The sequence below is a fragment of the Cylas formicarius genome, unplaced genomic scaffold (assembly GCF_029955315.1).
Source record: "Cylas formicarius isolate icCylForm1 unplaced genomic scaffold, icCylForm1.1 PGA_scaffold_2__14_contigs__length_35257938, whole genome shotgun sequence".
Lineage (NCBI taxonomy): Eukaryota > Metazoa > Arthropoda > Insecta > Coleoptera > Brentidae > Cylas > Cylas formicarius.
In genome coordinates this window covers 18,369,113-18,381,534 of record NW_026844319.1, presented here as the reverse complement: position 1 = coordinate 18,381,534, position 12,422 = coordinate 18,369,113, and the positions used below count along the sequence as shown (strand labels likewise).

The window sequence follows — 12,422 nt, the reverse complement described above, 5'->3', positions numbered from 1 at the left end:
TCATTTTATGCTATTTCAAAAAAATAAGTACGTGCATAAGGGGTGATGGTAAGTTATTTAGATGGCAAGCTCTTTTCAAATTGCGTATAGTGTATATTTTATTACATTTTACATTAATATTTTTTTTTGAACTATTAATTATTCATAGGATGCTGAAATTGTGGTTGCAGTTTAAATATGGATAAATTTAATCCATATTATACAGAGTTATTTAAAATTAGTGATTCAGTGATTCGCTATATATAATCTATCACCTATCTTGAGATTCTCAATGTAACAATATAGCAATAATTCATTTAAATGACATTAGTATGTGATAGCCATGAAAGCCAAAGTATGAAAAGTTTAATGATGATATAAAATGAATTCAGATTGAGCAAAATCAAATTTCGATGCATGTTTTAATGAATCTGTTTATTACTTATAAGGGAATATGGCAAAACTGTAAAAAAGAACGCGCGGAAAATCGACGAAATATGTCACTATTTGCGAAAAATGCAATCATGATTCAATCATCGATCAAAACTCAATTCTCCCGGTATATTGTACCGAGTACATCCACGACGCATCCGTCTAAGGTACCATATAAAATATTGGAAAAAAAAATTAAGACTACGTTAGCAGATATGTTGGGGCATTATTTTTAGTCAGTTTTATGGGAGTTGTACTTTAGTACGGTAGTTCGATCATTATTAAGAATTTTGGAACGTTTTAGAACTTATCGGCTGCATAGCGTCGATAATAATTATCAATTCGATTGGAGTGTAAATAGAAAAAAATTCTACACCCTGCTTCTCGGGGGGGTCGAAAGTCTCTGAGCGCTGGCGCCGGTATTGATTCAGGGTTCAGAACAGTTTGGTGTGCGTGTTGCTCAACGTCTGGACGCTTTCCTCGTCCTTATAAAAGTCAGGTACGTAAAAAGAACTCGATTATAAATACTATTTGACTTCGACAGTTCAATGATTGAAATAATATCGACGTCTTTTATGCTTGAAAATGGAAAAAAAGTTCGCGTTTTGTCAGGCAATAAAAACTTATATGCTTATTTGCGATACATACAATCTAGATCTAGCTACGCTTGATTAGAGTAAAGCGTTTGACGCTTTGAGTCATGACGTACTATTTGCAAAATTGAAGTATTCTGGATTCTCAAGTAATTCCTTAAATCTTATGAAAGACATTCTAACAGGTAGATACAGGCGAGTTGTAATTACAAATAGTGCAACAACGAACTTTTTGATACAAACTTCCTTATTTCAGTTGATTAGGCAAGGTGTTCCACAGGGGTCAATAATTTCACCAATTCCCTTTTCTTTAGATGTGGATGATATGAATCAGTGTAACACATTCTAAACTTAAACAGTATGCCGACTTATCTTAATTTACCAATCAGTGTCCAATGCTTTGCAGAAGTTCAACAAAAACTTAACGCAGATCTTAACAACTTCAACTTATTTGCAACAAATCACAACCTAAAACTTAACCCTAAAAACAAGGACGTTATTTCAGTTGTAAATACAGCAAAAAATTTAGGTTTGACCTTTAACAAAAATTGCAAAACTTTTGTATGCTTTTTGCTTAAAACATACCGGAAACTGCATATGCATAACAGGTTTGTTTATAAACCGGTTTATCCCAATAAGATGTTCCAGCTTCTTCCATATTTCGAAAGAACAAGAAATAACCTAACTTACATTGTTCCTCGTTGTAGAATGTTAGCAATTCAGAGATTATTTACTCATGTGGCAATAAAGATATACAATGGTCTTACCAGTCAGATGAGGGAGTTAGAGATGTCTGCGTACACAAAATTAATAAAATCTAAATTACAGAACAAAATATATTTTTAGATTAATTAATTTAAATATTCAATTTCTATTTTCATTTATCTTTAGTGTGAGGTTTAAATTCCTATAACAATTTCCCCGTCGATATGGGTGTGGGTCTTCTTTTTCTTCGATTGTTCCCCTTCTCTTGGGACACACTCCCGTTCAGTCATGTTAAAGCACTTACCAATTTGAACTTTAATTGCAATATACTCACTGCAATATCCTTTTTTTATAATTTCTTTTCTTCTATATTTAATAGTTATAGTACGTTCGATGCTGTTGTAGACACTAGAGACTTCTCGCTAACATTTTTCTTTTAGAAAGATGTTGGTGAACGGTTATTATAATCGAGAGTGTGTACTTTTTGTCAAACGATTTGTGGTGTAATTCTTGAAATTATATTGTCTTTTTTTTGACAAAAAAAGGATATATTATATTACTATATTGTTATATTATATTATATGTGGAAACTATATTAATCGGTCATTTGATGATAATATATTTTTATTGGCGGTGTGGGTAGAATTAAATATAATCATGTCTATTTTCGATGTGAATATATTCAACAGTATTTTGTTTAGCCAGTTTGACAAGACGTTAGTTGCATTTTAAAGTATATTTGCTTCTCGGTTATTATTGAACTTCTTGATTGAGAAAGTTATGATAGAATATAGCTGCAATATAAGTGTTTGCTTTAGGACTTGTTCGTATTGAAGGCAATATTTGATGAAGAGAAGTAGGATTTGCACTTTGCTTTAACTCTATAAAGGTCTGTTTATCACATTGTCAATTTTTTGAACTGATTGAGTTGGTTATTATATGGTCCGAGAAATAGAAAATACCTGGATAGCCTTAAAATGAAATCTGTAGTGTGTTGGGAGTAGTTTCGTTAATTGATGCTAGTCATGTGCTTAAGGAATGGTTGGTTTACCTTACGAAATAAAAGACGCTGAGAGTGTTTTAACTTTCCATCCTCTGGAAAACTGCACTAGGGCCGACTTTTTTGAAATTTAGACATAAAATTGCTTCAATTATAATTTTTTATTTTTTCTTTTTATTTCTTAATATTAACAGGTCCTTAAAAAAGAAGTATTTCAGTTACAAGAACTTTGATATTCAAGACGAAGGATATTTCAAAATATCGACTGCCACATTTTAGGTAATTACAGTGTGAATTGAAGTATGATGCACACCTTCGCTAGCAAACTGAAGATATTACTCCCTGGTATACCTTTCAAATATTTTCAAGATTGGTATACAAGTTTATTTTAGTACCATTTGCTTTGGTGTAACGATTCTCAACTATCTAATTAAGCATCGCAAAGAAAACCACGCATAAGGTTCTAAATGAATAAATAATAAATTTTTTGGTATATGAGTCATTCCAAACTGTGTAACACAACAATGTTTCCAGCAAACATGACCTTTATCAAGGACAACGTTATCTAGTTGCAACTCCTCTGCCGCATCAGCCGTAAACGCACCATCATGGCGAACACTGCTCATCTCGTCAGACGTCAAAGTTCCCGCGATTTGAACTCCCAGCGTTCTCTAGATCGTTTGGAGTTGAAGGAAATGCGGGGCCGTCTGGTCGTTATAGAAAACGGTAATACGGGCACCTATGGCGCGACAAACAATGCTTTCGAAGACAACAGTCCTAGTAATAGGATTAAATCTACCTGCAGTAGCAAAAGAGGATCACAGGTAGCAAACCATCATCGTTACTCATTTTGCTCACATTTTGTGCTTGCCAACCCTGATTTTTCGTTCATTTTACTCTAAAAACACGTTCGAGGGAAATTGGCCTGGATCGGACAATTTTCAAAAATTCGACTAATTGTTATTTTGCTTTTCAAAGAATGTGTTTCCTTGGAAACCGTTGGATTTATTGGAAACATAATTGATCCCGGAAACGCATGAGGTCCAGGACTACAACTTTTATAAAAAGCATAAAAAGTACTTTTTCGGTATTGCACTGGATGTGGCAAAAACTGAAAACCGACTTCCCCTTGGAAAGAAAAACAACTGTCAGTGTCTTTGATATATCGATATAACTCATACCGAGAGTTTAAAGTTTAAAGTTTTACATATTGTACAGACAAAAGCTTCGGGAAGTATTAATTGTTTTTCGAATTTTTCGGTTATAGCAACAAACTATTTTCTCATAAACATCAACAACCAGTACATATAGGACTCTACAGTTACGAATATCAGGAATAGCAAAATCAAACAATATTTTTTTAAATTCAAGGATGGGAAACCAATTTTCAAACCCGAGTGTGTCGAGGAAGAGCGCGAATCTTGGGATAGTAAGCTGACGTTCCTTCTGGCGACGGTGGGATATGCCGTCGGTTTAGGGAACGTCTGGCGGTTTCCATATTTGGCGCAAAAGAATGGCGGAGGTGCTTTCCTCATCCCGTATTTCGTCATGTTAGCCATCGAGGGAATCCCTATATTTTATCTGGAATTGGCGATAGGGCAAAGGCTGAGGAAGGGAGCCATAGGAGTTTGGAATCAAGTGTCTCCTTATTTATCTGGTAAGTTTTGGGGAAAAATCTACTTAATGATAGCGAGATTTACCAAGTTTTTTATTTTCCTCGAGCAGTTCTCAATGTAACTGATATTAAATTATACACATAACAATCTTCTTCACCGTTGGGTGCTTGCACAATTCAAGGTCATTCACGTTGTGGTTTGTTTTCCAGGTATCGGGATAAGTAGCGCCGTGGTGTCCTTTAACGTCGCCTTGTATTACAATACTATAATCGCTTGGTGCCTGTTTTACTTTGTCCAGAGTTTCCAGTCTAAATTGCCTTGGGCTGAGTGTCCCAACAAGTATTTCCCTAACGGATCGTATACGCCCGAACCTGAATGTGTGGTAAGAGATTGTCGCTATAATTATTACACATGAACGTGAAAGAAGAGATTTTAAGATATGTTGATTCCAGTTTTCAATTGTAAACCGAACATTAAAAGCACTCAGTGAAAAGCGAATGGAAAACCGTAAAAGAATTCTGGTGTACTGTACGAAGGAATTTTAGAAGAATTCCAAGGAATTATAAGTAATTAAAGGAATTACAGTACACACTCTCCGCTCTGCGGTTTACCTCTCGGTGAAAAGGGTTTTTTAACAGTGAACATTTTCTTAATAATTGACAAAACCTTTAATTTATTAGGAAATAAAATAGAGAGGTCGTAAAACGGTTAGTTGTCCAGATACAGTACGTACAAGTGTGCCATTATATTCAAATAGTTCGACATAATGGCGCAAACCTCATATATAATTTTAAAAAAGGTATACCTTGTTTAAGCGACCAGAATTGTCGGTTTTGTGAGAAAAACGCACTTCAAAGTGGATCAAACTCTGCTTAAAATAAGACATCGACTCGTGGTGAGGCGTGACCGCTAATAAATAACATTTCAAGTTCAATTTTATGCCTCAAACACAATTTGCATGTTTTGCACGTATTAAATTTTTGATTCATAATAAAGAAAACTTATATCCATGGTATAAGTCTATAGTATTTTTAAGCAATTTGAATTTGAATTCTCTGCCTCCAAAATCCCCAATTTTGTGCCGTTATTTTTATAAGAATATTTCATATTAGTTTCAAAAGTTCTATTAAAATTTTATGACTAAAACTAGTGGTTTCTCATAATTTTTCAGCAGTGATTTCACTGAAGCAACTAGGCTTCACAGATTTAGCAATGGTTTTAATTTTGCGCTCAACAAATGAACCCAAAACAAAATTGTTAAAGGTGGGTGATAATAAACAAAGTTTCTCGCTATGGTCGAAAGCCTTTAACATCAGTTTACATTAACAGCATTTAGTATACTAAATTCTCAGTCAGCAATTACGTCGCGAGTTTAATTCCAGATAAGCAGCCCGACACAATACTTTTGGTACAGGACGACGCTGATGATTTCAGAGGACATCAACACCCCAGACGTGTTCAACTGGAAAATCGCCATTGCCTTAGTGGTCGCGTGGATTCTCGTTTACATGTGTATGATTAAAGGGATCGCTTCGTCCGGCAAGGTGGTCTATGTAACCGCAACATTTCCCTACATCGTCCTGATCATATTCTTTTTCCGAGGGATAACTCTTAAAGGGGCGGGAGATGGGATTAGACACCTGTTTACTCCATCGTGGCATATCATACTAGATCCCGTAGTGTGGCTAGAGGCTGGAACGCAGATTTTTTTCTCATTGGGACTTGCTTTCGGTGGCCTTATCGCTTTCTCATCTTACAACCCGGTAGGTCCAATCCTTGTCGGAGCGTGGCGAGTTATTTTCAGATAAATATTGTTACCAGGTGAACAACAACTGTTATCGCGATGCGGTTATGGTTTCCCTCACCAACTGTTTCACGTCAATGTTTGCCGGCATCGTGGTGTTCTCCATTATTGGTTTCAAAGCCACGATGACGTACGAGAGGTGCGTGGAGATGCGAAACGTAACGTTGACCGAACTGCTGGGTCCGAATTACGACCCCGATATTGTTTTTCCATCGGAGGGGTCCCTATTCAACTTGACCCTCGAGAACGGGACCATAAAGAGTTTTACGATGACTTCTTTACCGGTCTGCGATTTGGAAAAGGAACTGGATAATGTAAGTTGCTGTGTTGTCTTTATTTACTTTAGCTTTAGTTCGCCATATAATCGTTGGGTCAAGGTCATTAGCAAGAACTAAATGAAAATAAATAGAACAATAAAATATGATGGAAGTATTACTTAAAAGCATACTCTCTTGGACTACATCTATTAGATAATTTTTTGTTTCCTACAATTTTTTCATAGCATAGTTTCCGAATTTCCGGTTCGAAATCTCTCGATGAAAGGGTATGAACCCTCTCTACGTATAACTGTTGTTCTTTTAATATCCTCAGTACAGTTGATGCATCAGTGTTTAATTGTGCTGCAATGTTCATGCTACTTATCTCCAGTTGGCCTTCAATAATATTTAGCCCATCAGCTTTTAATATGTTGAACTTCGCGGCTTTGGCCTGAAAAACTCCTTTTTGCGAAACTTCCAAATTTGTATAGCTTTTCATAAGGCCTGTAGATAAGCTATGATGAGGAAGTCTATGATTAGGATATGGTTGTGTATAAAGACGACAAGCTTTCAATGAATTTCCGTCTGCACGTTCATACATAAGAATGCATATTGTGATGCATTAGATAAAAAATTATTGATTAAATTACTCGTATTTTGTATTCAAACTGGCCAATAATACGAAATATTGTAGGAAGTGACCCATTAGTCTCATTTAATCCCCTCCACTAATTAAAAAATAAATAAATTAAATTTACATTTTATTCAGTGAGGTTCTTTGTGGAAAATCGGGATACGAGATCGGTGAGTTACTGCTAGTTAATGCTTAAACCAAATTTGGTTTGCACACCTGACTGATTTTAATTTTTAAAGTCATTTGACGATTAGGACTCAAAATATTCACTTTTTTAATAAACATTTGTTTTTGTTAAGAAGAAAAATAACTTCCAGAACCAATTCTACAATGTTGTCGACGGACTTTTCACGGTAACCATTCTGAAGCAAAAGTTCTTTTATTATGCATGTTTATTATTCTATTTTTGATTATTATGTGATAATTTATCGAAACTTATTTTTTTGTGAATACTTCTGGACTGCAGACAGAAGTCATTATTTTACTCAATTGCAAATTTGAATGAATCATTCTGTATTTCGACAGTCGAGACGGGAATCTTTTTAATCTCACTACTGAACTATTTTCTACCTCTTTTTTACGGATTTTCGTGTATGAAATGCTGAATACTAGTGAAATAATATGAAGAAAAATAAAAATAATCATCGTAACACAATAAATAGCAAGTTGTCGCTAAGAATCATCGATTGAAACTAAACCAATCTGTTTTTGTACTTCTCTTTTTTCGAACTTCTCTCCCTCTCTTTCTAAACTTATTTTGCTATTTATAAACCCCTATTAGGGAATATTTGAAGGTAAAAAAATGTTTAAAAATATAGAACGACATTCCTATACCTAGTCTTCAGTAATCTTGAACTAGAACAAACGAATATTAATTAAGTAACAATTGTTTAAACTAAACTCGTGTCTTGTTTTTCACAGTCTGCGTCCGGTACAGGACTGGCTTTCATCATTTTCACGGAAGCCATCAATCAATTTCCTGGAGCCCAGTTTTGGTCGGTGTTGTTTTTCCTGATGCTGTTCACACTCGGAATCGACTCCCAGTTCGGTACTCTAGAAGGCGTGGTGACTTCCATCGTGGACATGAAGTTGTTCCCGAATCTGCCCAAAGAAATTCTTACCGGAGTGCTGTGTCTAGTGTGTTGCGGGATCTCGATGAGCTTCGCCCACGGTGCTGGAAGCTATGTGTTTGTTTTGTTCGATAATTTCAGCGGGAATTTTCCTCTGTTGATAATCGCATTCTTCGAGTGTGTAGGAGTGTCTTACGTATATGGCCTTAAACGGTGAGCATATTTTCTTTGATGAATGAAAACTTTATGGTTTTAGTGAAGTTGTTGAATTTTTTTATTTGGCATATTCGAGTGGATAGGGCATATAGGTATTACTAAATTTCACCCAGCCGTAAAAATTCTAGATCTAAACTGAAATCTATTGAATTGATGAAGTGTCATCCCCAATGTTGGTTGTTGAAAATTCCAGTGTTACGAGCCCATATAGTGATGGCTTTTATGGAGACTGGTTCAACCAGAACAACGGCAAAGTAGCTGTACAAGTTTTTTCACAATACATTCTAATAGAGGTCATTTCCGATCGAAAAGTATTTAGAGTATGAATACTTCACAAAATAAATAAAATTAAATTAAATAAAAACTAATAAATCTCTTTTTCTTATAAAGACATTACAGAAATATGTCAACTGAGGAAAATTTTTTAATGTTTTTATTTTTTGTTTCGCAGTCGAAGCCATTCCGTAAAAATGAAGTCAACGGCTTACATTCTCCTTAACAAAGTGAAGAAAACAAAATATTTCCGGAGTTGTTCATATACACTTTTTACCGTCAAATTATTCTGTAGTTTCCACACTTTATTATTCGTTTTCGCTTCGTTTCAGGTTTGCGGACGATATTGAAATGATGACCGGCACCCGGCCAGGTTTATATTGGTTAATTTGTTGGAAATACCTGTCGCCACTCGCCATGATATCCATTCTCGTGGCAAGTTTTGTGGAAATAGCGGTTCAGGGATCAGGTTACGATGCGTGGGTGGCATCCAAAGGGGAGACCCTAAAACAGCCGTGGCCCGTATGGGGAATTTTGCTTACAATCGCCCTGATATTGGTGTCGGTTTTGTGGATTCCTGGAGCCGCCATAGCGAGGTAAAACGAAATCGATATAGAGAAAAATATATATGTTTTGTGTACAAATCACCATTCTGCTAATTTCTGAAGCGCACTTGAAATTTCAGGTTATCTGGTATCGCTCTTATCGATGACAACGAAAAAGCCTGGTTTCCAGCGAGCGATTTGAAGGATTTCCACGGAATCATGCCCCACGAAGTCAGTAAGGCTGAAACTCTGTTGTTTTGTATTAGAGCCGACGGTTCTGAAGGGCTGTGCTGCCCGACATATCATTCATACGATGACGTAGAAGAAGAGGAGTAAACTCCTAGGTAGCAGAACGTTGCACATATGTATACATGCCACTGAAAAAAGCAATTACTTTTTCCGTCTACATTGTTTCGCCCATAGGTGTGGCATTTTATAAAGGTGTAACTAGGTGATAGATACAGGAGAGATTAGGAGGTTGTGTAAATAAATGACTGCCCTAAATGCAAATGAATATTGTACATAATTCATGAAAGTACATTTTATTAGGTATAATTATGTTTCAGGCGCTGCTTAGAGGTATCAAAAGGATGAGGTAATAACTTCCTCCTGATCTTTCGAGTGCAGAGTGGACGTAATTGGGGTAGTCTATCGGTAAAAACCTGTTTCTAAACTAAGTAAAGCGTATTTGCTTGATTTTTTGAGAAGCATTTAATGGGAAAACCGCTTTTTCACTATGCCCTTAAAAAAAAGCCCACGGAGCTCATTTCAGTCATGTTTGGATGCTGGATATAAAAAAAATCACCTTTATTGTTCTGTGTTTATTGTCTTTATATCTTTTTTAAATTTTACTTTACTTAACTTTCACGGTGATTAAGTTTATTCTTGAAGTTTTTGTGTGATATCTTTAACTTAATTTAATCTTATAGATAAATGTAAAATGTATAAGGGAAGGCCTTATATGTCCGCCATTTTTCATACGTCGGTTTATTTGTATTTAGTTTAAAAATAGATAAAAACCACCAATTACGAACACCCTGAACATATTTAAAGTAAATAAATTGACGACAATAATAAAAAGACAATATCGATAATTTCGTCTTCACTGTACACTTATGGAGTGTTATAGTAATAACAAAATTATTTTTTAGAGAATTATTAAGTATTTACCATTTTTTTGAGTAATGTTTATCAATCCAACAACGAAGTACACAAATTCTCGTTGAGGATTTTTACTAATTTGCTATTTTAAGAAGCAAAATATCATCGTAATTTGACAATAATCATAACACCGGGTAGAGCTCAATATGAACTATTTAATTGGTCTATTCTCTTTCCCCAATTTTGTTAAGTATTGTCCAAAATTTGCGAGAAAATAAATCCAAAATATTTAATAATCGGTGCCAACCGCAAGCACAATATAAAACAACATTTAAGCAACAAAATAAAAGAAGCAATACTCCAGAAAACATCAATTTCTTCTTAGAAACAAAATTTTGTCTGATCCTGTTACCACAATTACGTCGTAATATTAGGGGAAGCTAATGTTTGTGTTACTTGTGCTGGAGATCTATACTCTTAATGTACGTTTCATTTCATGTTTAATAATATATTAACATAAACAACGCTTTTAAACAATAATAGTATGTATTAATTGATTTTCAATCAAAATCTGTCGTTAAAACTACTACCCGACTTTGTTACTAACTTTATATCAGTAGAAACTACATATCTATTGCACTTATGACGCAACAAATAACTGTGCAAATTTTGCGCTGTTTATTGACATTTCTGTTGTTTTTATAATCTGTGATGTGTATTAACAGAGAATGATTCATTGCTATAGATATATCGATTTAATTGTTGGAACGATGTAATTTGACACACTAGCTTCAGTATAGAGAGACTTATTAGTACTATGAATGCCACTCTTAACTAACGACAATAATATTGTATTTTAACGTAGTGTATAATATGTGTGTTACGCATCGAATATGTGATAAATATCTGAGCACAAATAAAATCTCCTGTACAAAGAATTATTACAAATATCTTGTTATTCCGGATAACGTTTTACTTTTGTTCAAAACTATTATAGGAGTGTTCACTTTAAGTGCCTTTAAGTTAAATTGACTACTCGAAAGATATTTTCATGGGTTGTAGGATCTTATATATATTATTATTTCTTCAAGGCTAGTTGTTTGTCAATGAAATTGTGATTTCCAAAAACTTTTTTGATAGTTCTTAAAGAAGAAATAGTATATTTCGAAACGTTGGCAAATTGAAATCGGTTTTTTATTGCCTGCAACCCACAAAAATCTCTTTCGATTAGACAAAAAGGATAGTTGCGGAATTGTTAAAATTATAAAACTCCCCTACTCCAGTAAATTTAGATTGGTCAAGCATAGTTTTTGGTCCATTTCCGTTACGTGAATTAATATTTAAATTCGAATATAAAAAATCTGACCATTTTGTTTGAATTTTGACAAAATTTTGGACTTTGCATTTATCGCGAACATTCCTGTTCTTTGACAACTTTGGGACAAACAATAAGATATATATTAGTTATAGCATCAAATTAAAAAAAGGAAATATTTTGATTGTTTATATTTCCCACAATATCATATTATATTTTTTACCACTGCCTATTTATGTTGTATATATATACATTATACTGTACATGAATTATTTAAATTTAAAACATTTATTTACCCATTGTTACGGCTACGGTTAGCGTAGACTTATAGTTCCAACACTTTCTAGTGTTAGCTAATAAATGGCAGATTTTTATCGATAATCCTTAATCGACAATAGTCAATTAACATATACGTTAGAAATAGTTTACTTCGTTCAGTCAGTGGATGAAATTGACAATAAATTTGACGTTGTTAAAACTGCTTCGGAAGGCAGAAGACGATTATCCTTTTTTTAAATATGTCCGCTCCAAATCGTTTTTAGGAAACCATAAACAACTTTCGGTGCCACTGATGTCTGAAATAAAAGCGCGAATGGAATCCAAGTTCGCTGTCGAAAATACGATTCTGTTGAGTTGTCGAAGATTGCTGAGAGACACGTCTTCCGAAGGAGTAAGGTTTAAATAATAATTGTGATATAAAGTATAGTATTTCACCCTTGAGAATTACTTTAAAAAGAGAAGTGTCTTTTTCTTGGTTTGAAAAAAAAATCTATGCTGCTGCTCCGGAAATTACGAAAGCTTTTATTTACGCAGTTAATGTCACGGCGTTCCTTGTTTTGTTGTAACTGTAAATGTCTGTTAAATAAATAACTAATATATGTT

General features: G+C 34.4%; 1 protein-coding gene across 1 annotated transcript; it reads left to right on the top strand.

The window, feature by feature from the left end:
* Positions 1-849: 849 nt before the first annotated feature.
* Positions 850-12,409, top strand: LOC132698444 (sodium-dependent neutral amino acid transporter B(0)AT3). The gene is made up of 9 exons (XM_060664494.1): positions 850-910; positions 3,244-3,533; positions 4,081-4,366; positions 4,535-4,707; positions 5,708-6,088; positions 6,147-6,443; positions 7,942-8,303; positions 8,912-9,175; positions 9,265-12,409. The coding sequence occupies exons 2-9, from the start codon at positions 3,318-3,320 to the stop codon at positions 9,458-9,460; spliced, it is 2,175 nt and encodes a 724-aa protein (XP_060520477.1). The 5' UTR covers positions 850-910; positions 3,244-3,317; the 3' UTR covers positions 9,461-12,409.
* The last annotated feature ends 13 nt before the right edge of the window (positions 12,410-12,422 follow it).